The sequence below is a fragment of the Falco cherrug genome, chromosome 5, assembly GCF_023634085.1.
Source record: "Falco cherrug isolate bFalChe1 chromosome 5, bFalChe1.pri, whole genome shotgun sequence".
In the NCBI taxonomy this organism is placed as follows: domain Eukaryota; kingdom Metazoa; phylum Chordata; class Aves; order Falconiformes; family Falconidae; genus Falco; species Falco cherrug.
Genome location: NC_073701.1, coordinates 91,043,762 through 91,062,794, shown reverse-complemented (window position 1 = coordinate 91,062,794; position 19,033 = coordinate 91,043,762). Strand labels below are relative to the sequence as shown.

The window sequence follows — 19,033 nt, the reverse complement described above, 5'->3', positions numbered from 1 at the left end:
ACAGCATAAGGAACTGCAGATTAAAAAAAGCTAAATGTCATCAATCTTGGCTGGCTGAAGAGAAACAAAAATAGCACAGTTAGATTCAGATTAAATCACTGCATGCCATCCAAACCCAATCTCTTTATATTATGTATTCTATCATTGAGGTCCCTTCATGTATTTCTGGTTTTGCAAGCTGGGCTGAAGAATTTGTAGTTATTGAAATGCAGTCAGATCTTCCACAGTGATGTTAATACTCTAGGAGCCAGTACAACCTCAGTCCTGGCAAAATCCATATCGTTATGGAGCATTCTTATAAAGTCACCGGAAATAGATATCTCTTTCTGGAAATAATTTTTATTTTTAAACTTGTAGTTTCTCAGTTTTGGGCCTCAGTCACAATCACAAACGCTTATCCAACGATTTTATTTTTTCTTTAGATTGGTGCTGATATCTGTGGGTTTAACTATAACACTACGTACGAACTCTGCTTGCGCTGGATGCAGCTTGGCTCTTTCTATCCATTTTCCAGAAATCACAATGCAGAGGGAAACAGCGTAAGTAGATGAAGTTACGCAAAGCTGTAATCTATGACTGTGGTAACGATGATGGGGATTTATATTACCTTCTCAGAAATTAACCTGCCATTCTCGGGTAAACTGGAGTGGTGGGTGAAAAGGAATGCTGCACCGAGAGCTGGAATTACACAGTGACGTGTAAGTTTTTCCCATCCATAATGTAAAAATGGCATAGAAGTGCTGAAAAACACATAGCATCTAACATCTGAAAGCCATGCAGAAATATGTGCCGTGTACTTTGAATGACAGAAAAGGTCTTCCCACACTGCTGGTAAGACTCATCCCCTCCATCTTTTACCAAATGAAGGCCTGATTTTATTTAAGAGCCAGTAAGTATCACCACATCTTCCTACTCCCTTGTTCAGTACATTTTTTGTTTCAGTACTTCTGTATCTATAATAGATATTTCAGGAAGGGAAGAGAGGTTTTAAACACCATCCTTGCTGTTTAAGAGCAAGTTTCAGACAAACGTCGCAGTCAGAAAGTCCAGACAAACATGTGAGAACTCCAAGGAGAGCCAGCAATAGTGACAACATTATCAGCCAAGAAGCAACAAAGACTAAAAAAAGCCACTGAGCCCACGAGAAGAATGAAAACATGCAGTCTCTGTCCAGACTCATGCCCTGGCTTCGACTTAGCATAAAGTCCTTTCAAAACTTGTCACAGATAGAAAGAAGTATCAGGTTGTTTCTAACTATGAACAATTTGAAGGTCTTGCAGCCTTTGTTAAGTACACTGTGTTTATTTGAAACTGTGATGAAATGGTTCTGCTAGTTCAATAAATGCCTTTTTTTTCCCCCCTCTCCTTCTGTAAACTGATCCCTGCAATGCTGAAGCTTGGGTTATTAGCTAACCTTCAGTTTTCTTTGAAGTTATATCATCAAAATGTTGCAACATTTACACCCCCAGAAAGGCCTCTGTCTCTGCGTGAAAGTATGGTGGACGTTCAGCAACTGGCCAAATGCAGAAATAATAAGCTACAGTGCTGTCATTAGGAGGGTCAGGAATTACCCTGTAGATCCCTGAGATACGCTGAGATATTTCTCTCCAGGAGAAAAATGTCTATGAAGTGTTAGCTGCTGCTCTTGATAAATACTCTCTGTTTACCTCTCCGCTAAAATCAGAGGTACCTTATCTATATATGTTTGCTTGGCCCTTTGGGCATGCAAATGGGGTCTGACCTGGGTGAGTGGGTGTTAATCATATATACACAATTAACGGGCAGGCAAAGAGTGTGACGGGAGCTGCAACTCAACATTGAGTGAATGACAGAAGATACATTTGGTTTTATTGGATTATTTAAATCCTTTTAAAACGCTGTGCTCACTGAAAGAAAAGAATAAGGCATTTTGGGTGACTCAGCATCACCAAAGAAGTTTGATTTTTTGTGAACTTAGGCAAATTTGTACAGTGTCAGAATACCGGTAAAAATACAGTGTGATTTTTGAAATAATAGATAGATGCTCTGGAGTTCAGAGTCAGCAGGGAGTATTATCAGTGACTAATTCTGATGTAAACATAATAATGGAGAAATTTAACTTAAATATTGAATTTAATTAATATTAAGTTAGTGTTAAAGTAAAACCTTAAATATCCACTTTGCCTAATCCATTGAGGATTTCAAATGGTTTAATTAATACTTTTCTTGTCTGAAAAGCACTAGATAATATAAAAAGCTTTGTTACTTCTGTTCCTTTTATGTTTCCTTATCCTTGGAATTCATCATACGTTCTTCGATTTTAATGAGAAAACTGAGTACTCTGGGAAAAATTTTGCGAAGGAGGAAGGGAGCCGTGCGACTCATTAGCTGGCTCGGCTGAGTGCCGGGGAAGGTCAGACGGGAGGAATAACGGGAGGTGTAACTGTGTCCCAGCGCTGCCCTGGGCTGCGCGCTCTGCGCCCCGTGGCAGGGCAGAGGCAAGGTTGCCTCGACGCGCATCAGAAGCAGCGAGCGCAGGCAGATCGCTCCAGCCTGCCCTCTCCCAGGACAGCATCGCTGGCAGCAAGGAGGCAAGCAGCAGGGCTGACGCGTGGGCGTCCCCTCAGTCGGGGCATCCTAAAATGGTGGGCACAGGAGGAGAAATCAAATTTCTTGGTATGAATTAGTTTTCCCCACCCCGTGCAGTGACTTCGGTCACTCCTGCTGGCTTCAGCAGGGCCATGGGTTTACTCTTACTTTTAAATAGATTTGCCTTTATGTTCCTGGCCAACATAATTATGTTTCTGCCTTTGTTTTGCACAATATCAGTCTTCCCCTTTTCCTGTGTTACACCTTCTTTGTCCCAGAGGGCTTGCAGCTCCAGGATAAGCTAAGGTCTGGAGACAGGGTGTCTGTTCCCACACATGGACGTGAAAGCCCAGCTCCCCTCCCATCACGAGGCTAGGGGTGGTGGCAGAGGGGTCACGTACACCGTGCTGGGACCTGGTCTCTCTGAACTCATTGGAATTTTTCAAGTAGGAAAAATTTATGCAAATACTAACTTGGTGATAATGGGTGTTGTTCTTAATACATCTTTCAGTTTGCAAATCGGTGCTTTTTCTTACTTAAACGCTCACTTTTGCAGCATTATGTCAGTCACAGCTTTCCTTAGGTTGCACATGGGTTCTCTGCTCAATTTGCAGTCCCTAGTTATAATGCTCAGTACAAATCAAAAGCTTTTCCTTAACAGGAACAAGACCCAGCAGTGTTCGGAGAAGAGTTTGCCAAGATATCTCGCACCACACTTCGGATCAGATACTCACTGCTGCCATACTTATACACCCTGTTCTTTGAGTCTCATGTTCATGGAAGCACGGTGGTGCGGTCACTGATGCACGAGTGAGTTTGGAGTCTCTCTTTTTTATCGTATTTTACCCACAGAAGTAGATGAACTTCTATATACAAACTAGTCAATGTCTGTTTGAGAATAGTCACAGCAATGTTGCTGCATGCTCTCCCTTAAAAAGAACAGTTTTACAATGAAATCTAAACAAATTACATGCACAAACACCCCCTCTTAATATATGTAATAGATTTTCATTAAAATATAACTTAAATTTGTTTTCAGTGGGGAAAAACAACGTAAGTAATGAGAATTCTGAAAATATCTTATCTTAGGAAAATATGCAGGTTTCTTTATTTTTAAAATAGGAATCACATACCTGTATTTTCTCTATTTGAATGGAATCTATGAAATCTGTATTCTAGTCCAGAATGCCAAGGCAGCCTCAGACAGAGAAGTCTCAATTTTTCAATCATCCACAGCATTTGCTTTTTCCAATTTAGCACTTGCATCTGCATGCTATGTATGAAACTTACATCTGTGTCCACAAATTGCACAGACAAAACAAGAGAGATGTTTGAGCGTAGAAGCAGGTGCAAACCCGAGATTAATAAATACAGACTGAAAAATCACATGGAAAATGTGACTCAGATTTTTGGAACAACTGATTTTTTTTATCTTTGGAAGAAGCAGGAATCAAAGTGAGGTTTTGTTTCCCCCTCAGCAACTCTTAATTAGCTTTTTACCTGCTTTTGGTAAGTTTTCTACTTCAGAATGCTTTATGCAAAGACTTGAGCAAAAGGAGTGCAAATAATACATAGGAGAGGCTACTTACTGCCCGAACCTATGGCACAGTTTAGTCTCATTGATGCAAGCTACGTCCTGGTCTGTTTAAAGTTCTTTTTCCCAGTAGGTTAAAAACATTTTGGTTAAAGGGTAAGGCTTTTTTTGCAAATTAAACTGAGATTACACTAAAGTGCAGACCATTCAAGTATGGAAAGGATATGCATAAAACCTGTTTGCCTACTCAGCATAATGGCTAACTGATAAATTTTAAAAGTACTATCCCTCCCCTTCCTACTCTGCTACCTTATTTAAATGTGTTCGTTAGTGAGAGGTTTCATAGGTGCTCATGTCTTACAATGGGCTGTATGCTATTTTGAGTATTTATTTTAGCTCTGTTTTTGCTTCATGAGGTTTGTATTAATATTGGAAATGACAGAGTTAATTTTGGCATTCATATTAGCTAATCACTGCTATACAGAATTACTTTAGTGATGCTCAAGCTGCCTTTCTGACCATTCCCAGCATACTTTTACTCATCTGGGCCACATCTACATGAGCAAATTTCCAAATTTGCTTTGATTTGAATTGCAAAGCAGTTTCACATGCCCCAGTGGAGACTTCCATTGAGTGAAACTGAGCCGAAAGTTGTGCCCCAGCCATTGATGGCAGTTTAGTCAGCGATCAGACTGGGATGACTAGGAAATAAAACCTCTAAAATGCAAGCAGGGAGTGTAGGCATCGGGAGATCAGTACAAACTGTTTCACTACCCAGGTCCCACCTTGGCGGGCACATCACTTGCTAATGTTGCCATAGCTAGGTCCTAAAATGGCTTAAAAGTATTTCTTACTATTATGAGTTAATTTGGGTTGCTTTTGTTACTTAATGAGTATTTCTTACTATTTCTAATTAATATTCATTGGTTTAGTGGGTCTGCTCAAGTAGGGAAAGTGACCCAGATACTAACAGGAGGAGAAATGTTGGGTTTTAGAGAGAGAACCAAAACAGAATTTTGGATGTATGGATGATTGAATTTTATATCAAACCTTTCCCTTACTTGTAACAAATACAAAGGAGATCTAAAAAAAGGGCATTGTTATTTTCAGGTGGAGTTCTTAGGAGTTCACAAGCCTTACTGTGAAAACAACTCTGCCTGGGCAAGGAGTCTCCAAACAATAGTTAACTCATATGATCATTTCATATTTTTCATTTGATTTCAAATATTCAAGTGCTCATTTCAAATAACAAACAGGAAAACCATCCCAGTAGATTTCTATAAGCACTTTGGGTGCCTCTGAGGCTTTCACTTGGTGAAACAGAGGTGCCGGTAGCTCAGGGGTACAAAAAGAGTGGGAGGTGGTAATCCATTACTGGAAGGAAAAGCTCTGCTTCATGGCAACAGGAAAAATAAGACGGAAGAGAGGCCAGCATCTAACCATCAGAAGCACGTAGATAGAATTAAGCACCTTTCATAGATCACGGATATGGCTTAATGGCTTATATTTTCAAAGTGAGGAAGTTCATTTGTTTGCTGTATTTGTGCTCATGGTTGCTCTAATTGCATGAGAAAATAATGCTGAGTTAGATGGTGAGATGTTTCTTTCCACATGCAAATAAGACCCACTTCTCTTTTGTCATAATGTCTTGATCAGCTTTTTCTCCTGAAATCTCCCACAACAAAGTATACTGAATCAGTATTTTATTACAGCAAAATTAAAAATACAGAGAAGTTATTGAGATGGCAAGAAAAACTAATGTTTTATGTTTCAAAAACTTCAAGATAAGGTAATTCATCAAAAACCACACCCCACTTTAAATATTTACGAAGCATTATATCAAAATGCAGTAATGACCAAGATTGAAGTGTCCAAAAGAGCTACTAGTTTTGGCAAAAAGAAACTCTGAATAAATTGAGTTTTCTTTCAGGCAGGGCCTGGGGCATGTCTTCAAGCACATTTTTCCCCCGAGTTCCATGTACTCCCCTAAACGTCCAATATTTCAGAAATCTGAAGTCTTTTTATTGCCGAGGAGGTTTTCCTCATTTGGGGTAATTCCTGTAAGTCTGGGCTGGGTGCAGTGCGTGCCTATGCCCTGAGCAGGGAGGGTGTCAGAGCAGGACACCGACACTGAGCTACTCTGCTCTGGCCACAGTACAACAGAAACCTGTCTTTAGATAGGGGCAGCTGCAAAGGCAGTTAAACAGTCACAGTAAATAATTTTTTAAACCAATTAATTTGGACATCCTTTGGGAAGAACGCATTAATATGCAACAGCTAGTGTGATTTTGTCAAAAGCAAATGGTGGTAAACCATCCCACATGCCATCTTTGATGAGGCAGCAGGGTTGTTGGGTGGGAAAAGGGGGCAGAAGAGCAGGAAGAAAGCAGAAGGTACAAGGTACCTTGTTTTTAGGAGGGCTTGAAACAAACTCCACATGCCATTCTTACAAGCTAACTAGGGAAGGAGGATCCATTATGAATTTCCTCAGAGACAGGCTTGCAAATGACTGAAAGCATATTTAAATTCTTAATGGTTTTGTGCCAGATAGTGGAGGTTCCTGAGATGGGGAGGATCTCTCCTCTTTGCCAGGTACTATTCCGTATTTCCATTAGCTGATGCATGGTGGCACGGAGACCTCTCCCCAGGCTGGCAGATAATGCCGAGTGAATGGGGCTGTAAGCACTCTGGAGGACATGACCAGAATCCAAAATGATTGCAATGTATTGAATGAAATGAACTTAGTTCCATCAGTTTTCATCCCTTCAGGAAAGGCAGCTAAAAAGCACAATATATATGAACTTAGTTTGGTGTTTGCCCTGCAGAAGATTCTAATGTAAATTTGCGAAAGGTGTGGGAAGCCAGATTCAAGGATTTTTACAAATGCTTTAGTTCCTAGAGCACGGTGTTATTCCTCCGTGTTCCCTCTCCTGGTCCTGGCCCCTATCCTGCTCTTTGGCTCCCTCGATGAAGTCTCAACTCACTGGACAGAAATTAAGTTAGTAGTTTTCCCACAGCTGCTATTCTGAAAAGAAATCAGCTCCAGCATTTTGTGAGGGTTCTGGTCTACTCCAGTACGGTAGGTGCTACTGTAATTTCTGAACCTCTGTCCAGCTTTTGGCATTCCTTCAACTGGGAAAAATATCTGGCAGCATTGAAGGATGCGTCAAGGAAGTAGATTTCTTGTCACAGTGAATAATATCAAAAATATTCTGCAAGTTCTACAAAAAGGTGAATTAATGTTGTGCATCTCACTTTCAACACTAGATTTACCTCTGATCAGCAGACTCATGGAATAGATACTGCCTTCCTTTGGGGACCTGCTTTTATGATTGCTCCTGTTCTTCAAGAGGCAAGTACTGTAATTAAAAAATGCCATCGTACTCAAATAAAAGAAACAAACTGTGCTTAGGGCACTGGATGACATTCAGGGCATGTTTGCTTAGGAATTCCACCCATTTCTTCCCTCCACTGTCAAAGCCTACAGAATGCATTTCTGAGCAGCACAGACAGTACAGAGCTGCCCAGTGCTTGAAGTGGGAGGATGAAAGTGAGGGCATGGCTTTTCCCTGCTACTCCAAGCGCTGAATGGATGTAAACAGGCTGGATGTTGTCCCTCGTGTGCTCCTGTTATTGTGCTGACAGCTCCCTCCAAGGACGCATGCAGAGCAGTAATTGTTAAGCTAGGAAGAAACATGCAGATATTAAAGCAAACTGGTTTCCATATTACCAGTCACCCACAGCGTTTTGGAACTGCAACATCTCAGGGGCTGTGATAGGAGTTTCCCAGCTTCACAGGCAAATACAGTCATTATGGAAGCAGTAATGGCAATGTTGGCTGCTAACGTGACAGGTTTTAAAAAGCAGCATTTTCCTATGGCTGTGCTGGGCATGGCTCTCACTGCTCAGCTGGACCAAGGGTGGGTTTCTCTTCTTGCCCCACTGGCTGCTGTCAGCATCAGAAAGGTATGTCTGAGAAGAGCTAGATAGTGTTTGTGATCAGCATGCTGTCAGAATATCTGATATGTTTTCTAGACATTGCTGATGATCAAGCTTATAAATAGGCCACTGTTAGTCACTTTTTTTTAACAAGCCCTTGTGCCTCTGTGAATTTAAAAAGAAATTCTTACTCCTGCACCTAAACCCATTCTGACTCCACTGAGGTGCTTCATCCATCAGTCCTTCAACTCCAGACTCCCCCAGGTTTCTAATAGCTGATGGCTAATGAGATTTCACAGGGCCTCAGACCAGAGAGATGATGTAAAATATGAAAGAAACCTTCCCATGAAGAGAGGCTGATAAACCAGGAGTGGCTTTCTGCAAAGATCTGAATGAAAGGGAATATTATAAAAACATATAAAATGATAGGGGGACTACATAAGGGATTCCTAACATTTCTGGGGGGACTGCAGCAGAAAAGAAAGGCCGAGTGCCTGTGGCTTGATGGGGGAAGCACAGCTTTGGAGGCAACACCTTGCTGGGTCTTGCAGTGGGAAAGAGGTGGCAGCCAGGGCTTGTGCCAGCTAGCAGGGCAGGGGCTGAGGTGAGCTCTAAGCCCCTCACCGTGGCACTGCGGGCCAGCAGTAACTGGGTCAAACCAGCATGGCACCAGCTTATCTAGAGAAGATGGGTCAGGGCCAGCTCTTTCCCTCTGGGTCAGGGCCAGCTTTCCCTTCATTCCTTGAGTCCTAGGGTGTGAGCAGGTGGGACATCCATCAAAACCAAAATGAGCCTTACACATTGGCGAGTTCTTTAGGGAGTCACGAAGGCAAGGCTCATCACAATTCAGATTACACACTTTTCTGCAGACCAGAATGTCCAGGGTTGTCATAATACTGCAGAGAAAATATGGAGAGAGGGGCATCTTGACCTTATAGGGTTTTTCCTTCAAGTTTTAAAGGTGCTTTGTAGATTAAGCCTACCTTTATTTGTTAAACAGCTAGTAAGATCTAAACAAACTACCACAACCTTCCTTACTGCAGCACTGGGACACTTTGCCTGAGATACTTAGCACTGTCCACTGTGGGAGATGGGCTGTGGGACAAGACAGATTTCCAGTTTAGCAATTGTTGCATTCTATTGTGAGATTTGCATACTGTAATAAATCAGTTATTTCTTAGTCCTTCTATAAATACACACATACATACATACATATATATATATATATAAAAAAGCCCTAAAATGTCAAACAGTAACTTTGCCTTAACTCTTCTCCACCTTTACTCTTCATGCTTCATATGCTCCCTGGAGTAGACCTTGGGGGTAAACCATAATTCAGCAAAGGGGCAGACATCCATGTTGAGAATCAAAATTAATCTATGAAAATAAGCAATTTGTGACAAAAAAGGAAGTATGTTTTGATTTCAGCTTTTCCTGGACTTAATAATGCAAAGTGCCTTTAACATGATTTCATCTCTGCAGCAATATGATACAATGCACGCTGCAAAATGAAGTACAACAATTGTGCAATTAGCAGCACATTATTTATTATTGTTTACCGGCAACTTCAAATTGTTGCCAAAAAGACAAGTGTTTGTGTATCCTTGCCAGACCTTACACTTTGCCTATTTCTGCAACGGGAATGGTGCAAGAGGCACTGAGCAGTGGTGTCCCCACGCTCCATCGTCAGATGTGAGGATCTGTCTTGCAAAGGCTGCTGTAGACCTCACTGGGATTGCTCAGATGTCAGAGGAGTGCATCTAGGCCAGTTGCATTTGCAGTACAGAGAGTGATGTACTAGACGAAAATAATCATATGACATTGACTCATCCCACGGAATGTCAGTAAAATACCCCAGATAGGGTTGGTTCATCTATTTAGTGTTATGGGTTAGCCAGCACTAGTCCACTGCTATGGTAATAACTCAGCCATAATATCCAAGATTTGATGTTATTAGAATATTCAGCATACATCTCTCCATGCGCAAATATAATAAAGCTAATGTAATATCAGAAATGCAAAAAGAAAAAAGATTTTAATCACTTTATACCAATTACAGGGAGCAAGATCTGTGGATGTATACTTCCCTGAAGCACCATGGTTTGACTACTATACTGTATGTATTTTTAAGATACAGTTTCATACATTTTTTACATAATTTAAAATGGTACGATTCCAGCAAAATAACTTTTAGCAATGTTCAGCAGTATTTTTACTTCAGCATCTGTGTTTAAGAAAACTAGAGCACAAAAAGACTACACCAGGCTAGCCGGGAGAGTAAATTACACAGCTTTCAGTAGCATTTTATTTTCTATTTTTGGATTGTAAAGCTCTAAGAAACAGAGAACTGAATTTTCAAGAGCAGTCTAAAATTCAAGATTTCTTTCTTTTCCCTCCTTTAGCGTATGTTTTAATTCTTGTACTGATACACTTCCCTGCATAGAAACAGCGACAGAAACGTGAGTCGCGCTCCTGAGAGCGTGCTGCAAACCATTTTGTGCATGCAGTTTTGCACAGGCATCACTTTTGACAGAAGGCATATTTAGAGAGCAGGGTGAGGCTCTACTCTGAAAGATGCTTCCAAGAGATGCAGAACAATCAGTTCTGTGGAAAATGCCAGCCTCTTCCAGTTTCAGGGACTACAAGTATTGACCTTTCCAACACCATCCCCAGTATTGCATTTCTAAAAGTGCTCAGTTTCAACCTAACTATGCCCGGCTGCAATCTGCAGGGTAAGACCAGCGTTGGCTTCAGCAGCAGTAGTTAGGCTGATGCTAAGAGCTCTCAGAAATGGGAACCCAGGAGCATCAGGCTGCTCTGCTCTTAACTACCCTGAGCAATGCTGGCAGAGGAGTGGGTAGGACAGAAATGCTTTCAGAGGAAATTCAGACTTATTTGTAAAGAAGTTTAGTCATTTTCAGCAATTGGCTGTTGTCCTCAGATGGAGGTTCATCCAACCCTTTCCCCCTTTTTTTTTCATAAGACTGTGGCACTGCAAGGGCAAGGATTACATTCAGCTCTCCTTGTTGTGGTTCCCTTTGAGCCCCTCTTGCTGGGCTGGGCGTGGGGATGGCAGCCCTGGTGTCCCTTGTCCTGCCCGTGGGGCATGCCCCTGGCAGTAGCAAAGCTCGCCTCCCAGCATTTGGCACGTACTTGCCATACACATGGCGCTTATCCAAAACCAAGGCTGGTTTACCATTTACAGAGGGCAAGAGCAAAGCCTTTCTGGTACCTACTCTGTACATAAACCTTGTGTACACCTGGTTTTGAGGCATTAAACCAGAAAAGAATGATGCAGAGAACTTAATGCTGGTTGTCTACACATAGATGAATTTCACTCATTGAAGGATGTAATTACTTTTTGAAAGGGGAAGACTTGTTCTTAAAAGAGAAGAAGATCTACAGTTTACATTCCCAAATGATTATGAATCACATACCTTAAACTGAAATGTGACAGGCTTCATATGCATAAAAAGAGGAAGCAAAAGTTCCTTTTGCTTTATGCACAGTGTCTTGATGAGTTTGGTGGTTTGGTTGCTTTTTTTTTACAATATAAGGAATAATGATACCATTTTTAAAGATGATTTGCTGTCTTTCGTTCACGATGCTTCTATCTCATGCATATGCATCACTGCAGGGGCTAGATCCTCTTTCATGTTAAAAAAGGAACTTGAATAATACCCCTGAAATCTGCTTTTTTGTTTGCATTTTCACTGACATAATTGAGATGAAGATGCACCCCTTGGTCTCCTTTTCAGTTGTATATGGTCACAATGTACAGTGCCTGGATCTGTGGGTTTTTAAATTGCATTAACTTTTGTGGTAGGGTAATAAAGTGCCAAGTACCTGGATCAAGAACTATGCTACTGTGGCTGCCCCATTGAGCAAGATCCCTCTGTTCATCCGTGGAGGCTACATCCTGCCAGAACAGGCACCAGCCACGACCACTACTAAGAGGTAATGTCATCTGTGTCTGCCATCAAACAGCCATGGTGAGGGTCAGACCCACAGCCAGCCAAAAAAGCAATCAAAAGAGAGTGCAGAAGAGAGGCTATCTGCAGCTCCCAGCTGCCATCCCAGGTGATAAGGAAAGCATTTTTATCCCACTATTCAGACTATTGCATTAGAAGTCACCCCAGAGGTGGCCCACGTCATCATTTGCACAGCTGAAACCTACTCCTGGCTCTGTGGTTATGCTTGGAAAAGGTTTTGCACCTCTCACTGTCACGCAGACCGGCTGTCGGTCATTCAAAGTAAACACATGCAAAGGGAAAATGCAAAACTCTTCTCCTTGGATGAATTTATAAAATGCCACGGGCAAGGTGGAAAACCTCAAATCTCTTTTGAGGAAAATGATTTCCCCATGCCAATGGGTAATGTACTGGTCTTAAGTCTGAACCATGCTCAGAAGCTAATGTGAGTAGGGAGGGATGGGAACAGCACTGTGCAGCAACCAATCCAAACCATAGTAACGTGGCACTGGCGAACAGTTGCTTCCTCGACTGCCCAGTTATCATACACTAAGGCCACTAAAGAAGGGAAAACTGGTCACACAAGCACTCAGAAAGTGGGAATTCTACGCTTCAGTGGCACAGAGCAAGGCAAAGTTTTTGTCATCATTTCAGAAGACTGTAAATAACTTGGAAGGGGCAGCGCCCACAAGTTTGTATTGACACTTCTCAATGTTTGTCAACAGCCGTCTGAACCCATTTGGGCTCATTATTGCCCTAGATGAACAAGGAGAAGCTTCCGGATCTCTCTTCTGGGATGATGGTGATTCAATCGGTAAGCCTGGTCCCCTGCTATGAAGCAGTGTCTGTATAGAGGGCTCTCCTCAGGCCACCCTTCCAGCTGTATGACGGCGCTGACTTCTGCTAGAAATAGCTGGAGAACCGACCCCAAGTTGAATGTTACAGAGGTGAAACGCAGATTGCTCCTAAGTCAGTGTTTTGATATGAGAAAGGTGTGACACGGAACAGCTGGCCTGCTCGTGGCGCGTTCCCCTGAGATCACCCTAATACTAGAGGAAGAGATTAAATAGCCCACAAATCGTCTTAGTCTGATGTTAGCCACTCACTGCAATTAATGTGAACTGCTTATGGATTTTGCTCCATTTTGATATCAATCCTCCTTGCTCTGTTTTTTGACAGATACTATTGAAAAGGAGAACTACTTCTTGGCTAAATATACATACAGCAAAGTAAGTAGCATGCAAGGTACCTGCATACATACAGATAGCTAGCTGTATTTTAGTGTGGCCATTGTAAGGTGCTGATGTCTGCTGTTCTCTGGAAAGCTGCTTTCTTACAGCTCAGCCTTTAAACCTGGTAAGCCACCTAATGCTTTCATATACAGACAGCTACAAAATAATCCAGCTATGATGCTGTAGTTCTGAGTTTGCTTCATTATCATAGTGACACATCGTTAACGACCCCGCTGTGATGTGAACATGAAAATTCAGCTTTTCAGCTCTTCTTCTTTCCCTGCCCCCCCCACCCCCCACCCCGAGTCACAGCTTCTGGGTACAAGGGACCTTTTTCCTTGTCTTCTTCCTAAAGACACTTTTAGTCTGATGGCTGGGAGAAGGCTACATTCCTCTCTTCAGGATATCCCAGCAACTCCTTAACTCTAATCACTTGAAGTTCTTATTTTGTGGCCCAGAGAATTATGTAGCCTCACTTCTTTAGCTTGTGCTTCCTTGTCTGACAGCACAGAGATTGCTCTCATGCTCGGTCTCCCACGGAGCTCTTCAGCATGCTGCTGGCAACCCACTGTGCTGATCAGCTGCCCCATGCAGCCCAGGAATGGGTTAGCTTAGGGTCAGCGCACTAACGCCTTTCACACAGTGCTCACTTCTGTGCAGACGTGTCCTGAGAAAGCTCTATAGAAAAACCCAAGTGTCTAGGCTTCAATTGTGAAAAATAGTATAAAATAACCTACCATAAGTTCATGAGTGTATATGATAGTAAGCTGTGGAAGTTATTGTAAAAAACCCTACCCAACTTCAACAATATATACAGATCATATTTCATCTACATTCCTAGCATTTGGTAAGAAATAGGATATTGTGTGTAGACCGTGGCATGGTTTTGGTCAAAAGCCAGCTGAACATGAGCCAGCAGGGTGCCCAGGGGGCCAAGGAGGCCAACAAGTGTGGGACAGTGTGGCCAGCAGGACCAGGGCGGTGATCGTCCCCCAGTACTGGGCACTGGTGAGGCCACAGCTTGAATCCCATGTTCGGTTTTGGGCCCCTCACTTCAGGAGGGACATTGAGGCGCTGGAGCGTGTCCAGAGAAGGGCAACGGAGCTGGTGAAGGGTCTGGAGCACAAGCCCTGTGAGGAGCAGCTGAGGGAGCGGGGGTTGTTTAGTCTGGAGAAAAGGAGGCTCAGGGGGGACCTTGTCGCTCTCTGCAACTCCCTGACAGGAGGCTGTCAGCAGGTGGGGGTCGGTCTCTTCTCCCATGGAATGAGTGATAGGATCAAACAGCCTCAAGTTGCACCAGGGGAGGTTTAGTTTGGATAATAGGAAAAAATTTTTCACCGACAGGTTGTCAGGCATTGGAACAGACTGCCTGGGGAAGTGGTTGTCACTATCCCTGGAGGTATTTAAAAGACGTGTAGATGTGGTGTCTAGGGACGTGGTGTAGTGGTGGACTTGGCAGTGTTAGGTTAACAGCTGGACTCAATGATCTGAAAGGCCTTTTCCCACCTAAATGGTTCTATAATTCTATGATTTTCATGCTGTGTATTCCTAAAAGCCCCAAAGTAGTCTACAGAAAATATTCAAAAGAATAAAATCATGTTAACCTCTACTGTGATATTGCTCTTACAATGTATGTCTTCCAGGAGTAAGAGCAAGCCAGGGTAAGCCAAAGGATTTTATGATGGAGTCTTGTATGTTTGTGAGATATTTTGCTGGAACTAATACCACATACTTAGACTTTAAATTTAATTTTTAATGTATTTTCTTCTTGGTTTACCAAGAAAAAAAAAGTTCTTCTTCAAAAAAAAGGATATTTTAACAGCAAAAGGAAGAAAAATCACTTCAGCTCTCTGTAGTCTGTGTATAAGTAATTTATTGCAGGAAGGCTACAGAAAAACAATATCGAGTTTTATATTAAATCCTGATCTGTGCAAATTAGATTGTTGATTCACTGGCACTTCCATTTCTCATTGCTCATATTTGACTTCTGCCTGTAAATCCATGACTGAAGTCCCTATATGCATTCCAATAATCTCTAATGTTGATTTTTTATTATGTGTTTATAAAGAAAACAGTCCATCTCAAATAGCAAATTGCAGATGTATGAGAAATATATGAAGTCTTGGTATTTGTTGCACATTTGTATAGTCTTAAAAAATTGTTAGTGAATAAATTAATCAGACCTAGTCTTAGGAGAACACACAAGTTTTGTTCCCTAAGACATTTACTGATAAGGTTTGACATTGCAAAATTTGCTCTGAACCCAGCACAAGTGTTGCACAAGTAACAGCAACAGGATTAGACTCTCTCATTTATATTTTCACGTAAACAACCCAGAAGTACAAAGAAGAATTCAAGGCTAGTGCAGGCACTTGAGAACGACTCAAGTTGCCTGGTACTGTCTCACTGCGATTGGCATTTTAGTTCCCTTGATACCTCCGTTTTGACAAGCATAATGGCTGAGTACCCCAAGTCAAAGTGCCCCATATATTAAAATTACCAGTCTAGAAAAATACGTGAGCCAGATATGTAAGATCCTCTGTACTTCAGGAAGGAGCAGGGAGAGCCATAAACTCTGCCTTCATCCCCAGATGTGGCAGAGAAGGCAATGTGCTCAGACTGTACCAAGTGAGTCCAGACTACGCTAAAGGGATGGTGACGGGAAGGCTTGCCCAAGGAGATGGGAGCTTCTGAAAGGATGGATACGCTACCCACTGGGTACCTGAATAGCCTGAAAGCAAGTTCCTCCTAAAACTGGTCCAATTTTCAGGGAGAAAATGTGAGGGGGAAAAAAAAAAGGTGAAGTTCATAGGACCAGAGCAAGATAGTTAAGAAACAAAAATCATGACTGCTGCTCAGAAGTGCAGAAGGAAATCCTGGCTTCTGACCTCACATCTAAGGCTTCTTTTTGCTTCGCATTTATCGGGCTTTCAGTGATATCCAGAACTCAGAACCTCCCTGGGTCTAGTTGCTTTAATTACTGGATGCTTGGGGAGGAGAGGGTCACTCATTCCCCCAAACCATCACTTCCCTGTCTCCCCAACACCTTCAGTTCTAGTTTTTGGTCAGAGGGACAGTGGTGTCTACTGCAGAGTCCTGGCTCAGGGCCTCAGAGCTCGAGTGCAGCCTCATTTAGTCATACAGTTGCAATCACTGAGTTCAGCATCACACTGAGCTCACTGGGTCTATGTGGCCACCTTGAGCTAGATCTCCTGCTTAGCCACAACTGAGGCAGCAATAAATCACCGTAGCGAGGTGGTCTCTCTATACTGAACCTCCCTTTATGCTGCAGCTCTGCCAATGGGGAGAAGACACCTCACATAAGTACCCTAACAAATTCTGCAGAGGCTTTTAGAGGCCTCTCCCCATTTGCTCCTAATAGCCAACACTCCTTATTTAGGCAGTTTAAATCAGCGTGCTGGGCCTTAGCCCTTATTTTTAGTGTGGATGCCTGAAATAAGCAGTCTAAGCACAGCCCTGACTTACTAACACTGTGATCTAGCTTCTGCTCCCCTCCTACTGTGCACCATTGAAATAACATAAGCTAATTTATGCAAAAGGTTCCATCATGAATTTCTCCTTGGCATATTTTTAAAAAGTCATGATTGCATAGTAATTCATCATTTCCTGAGCAGTGTAATTCATCTTTATTTCCTTAACAACTTTGATCACATAACAAATGCAATGATTCCTCTTCATTGCTTGCATGGGAAATGACTGTCGCTGGTGATCCAAATGAATTTGTTTAATGACTTTGTATGTCCTCTTGGTTTATCCCTAAATACAGGATATATAGTAAATAAGAAGTACAACAAACAAAGCTCTGTGGACCTGTGCTCCTTCAATGTCCTTAAAGCGGGGATACATATAACAGCAATTTCTAGCAGGAGCTGTGGGGATGTGGGGCATAAAATAGGGGCAAAATATCTAGCAGGTGATGTTTGTGGAAGATGCAAACAGTTTAAAACAGTTCATTGTGGATGTTAATTAAATCTGCCTTAGGGTCACTAATTGAATCTCCTTATCTGGATTTTGGCTTTGCTTGTACCCTGTAAATGGGTACAAGAACCAAATTTGCATTGATTACAAGTAGAAAAAACATGTCCAAGAAGATTCCAAATGAATGGTGTAAATGTTATTTTGTTTCTTCATTTGGTAGTTTATAATCACACACGAAACCATTGTTATATAAAAATGGATGTGACTGGTTTTTCTTTATGATCTCTGACTTGAATATCTATGTTGGAAGACATCCTATGTGTTGATTGACAAAGATGAGACCACAACAGTAACAGTATGCAGTAAGTCACCTCTAAAGAGTTGTAATGGCCCTAAAATGTTCTCTGTGGCTTTTTCCAGGGAAACCTGAAGACAGAAATACTTAAAAATGGCTACCGAGGGGCTGACACTCTGAAGTACAATAAAATTACAATTCTTGGCCTGAAACTGAGACCTCATGCTGTTGCTGTGAATGGAAGAGCCATCCATGGAGATGCTTTCGCTTATGAGCTGAGTGGGGTAAGAGCTGCACTGAGCAGTTATGAAAAACTTTGGGGAAAGGGGGATAGTCAATGAATAACAGGAACAGTTTCTCATCCACACCTCTTTACATTTCCAAGTGTCACCAGATACAACAGTCTGAGTTGTAGGGGGTGGGGGCAGGGGAAGCAAAAGCAAGAGTTGTTTTAGGAAAGTTTAATCTTCGCTATTACACATATGGTCTCTTCTGCTTAATGTCTGCCCCTTACACAAGTTTTTAAACTAATGAAGTAATGAAAAGAAGATCCAGCTCCACAAACTGGGGGGAAATGTTAGCAATTTTATGGTCATTATTATCACTCTGGTAACATGAGAAAACTTGTCGACCCTCTCTATCAGCTGCTGAAACGAAGTGATAGAGAACTTTTTTCACAATTACTTAGTGTCCAAAAATGATTACAGCATCACTGGCTCTAACGAGTGTCACCCTATCTTCAGAGGAGGGAAGGGCAAATCTCAGCTGTACCTTTGTGTTCCTAAGTGAGACAACAGTTATGGTTTCAGCATCTTAAAGCTCTGAGTCTCAGGTCAAAAATGCATGACTTGCTTGTGCAGTGCTCCCCCAGCACCAACAAGAAGATGCTCCAAAGGGGACAGACTGAACACCCCTAACGAACAGCTGCAACAGCCTCTGTGGTCCCAATTGCCTTTTCCACAGGAGAATAGACAAAAGGAGCAACACTGGGTAAACTTCCTTTGCTCTGGTCATTTATCCTACATCTGTCACCAGCCACCAGGCTGAAGTGGGCTGTGCACACTTTGCATGAGAAGCGTTGCTCACTCCTCAGCACTGGTCTGCATCTAGGAAACTCCCAGTACTAACACTAAGATGCCACTAACTCACCATTCAATCAAAGATAGCTGAGGAACAAGCAATGGATGTCACCTTTTATGCTACTTTACCCATTTGGCTTAATGATTTAAGTTTATTTGTAACCAAAGTGTGATCCCTATTATACACACCTGATTCTAACAGTTATTTTATTGAAGGAATCTGTAAAGGAAGAAAAATTGCTAAGAACAAATTTCTGCCTTGGAGAATCATAAAAAACTCACTTTCAGAGACGATGTCATAAATGTGTAACCAGTATTGCCTCAAGGGAAGAAATTGTTTAACAGCCAAACTGCCTCTAAGCAAGTTGAAAGCGACATAAATGTGGCAGGGTAACAAAAATACTCCATTGAGATGTGCTTGAAGGCACCAGTCACAGAAATCCAGAAGATAACTGCATACTAACAGCATCACATAA

General features: G+C 42.0%; 1 protein-coding gene across 3 annotated transcripts in view; it reads left to right on the top strand.

Moving 5' to 3' along the window:
- The window catches only part of LOC102052911 (sucrase-isomaltase, intestinal-like), a 58,738-nt gene that overhangs the window by 37,883 nt on the left and 1,822 nt on the right, over positions 1 to 19,033 (top strand). Inside the window, exons 14-21 of one of the 3 annotated variants that reach the window (XM_055712668.1) lie at positions 423 to 539; positions 3,230 to 3,378; positions 7,370 to 7,454; positions 10,101 to 10,157; positions 11,868 to 11,998; positions 12,738 to 12,826; positions 13,192 to 13,241; positions 17,604 to 17,762. In XM_055712668.1, the coding sequence (XP_055568643.1) occupies positions 423 to 539; positions 3,230 to 3,378; positions 7,370 to 7,454; positions 10,101 to 10,157; positions 11,868 to 11,998; positions 12,738 to 12,826; positions 13,192 to 13,241; positions 17,604 to 17,762 (837 nt within the window). Of the gene's footprint in view, positions 1 to 422; positions 540 to 3,229; positions 3,379 to 7,369; positions 7,459 to 10,100; positions 10,158 to 11,867; positions 11,999 to 12,737; positions 12,827 to 13,191; positions 13,242 to 17,603; positions 17,763 to 19,033 lie in introns of those variants that run through there. The other 2 variants (XM_055712669.1, XM_055712670.1) reach the window with 2 other exon arrangements.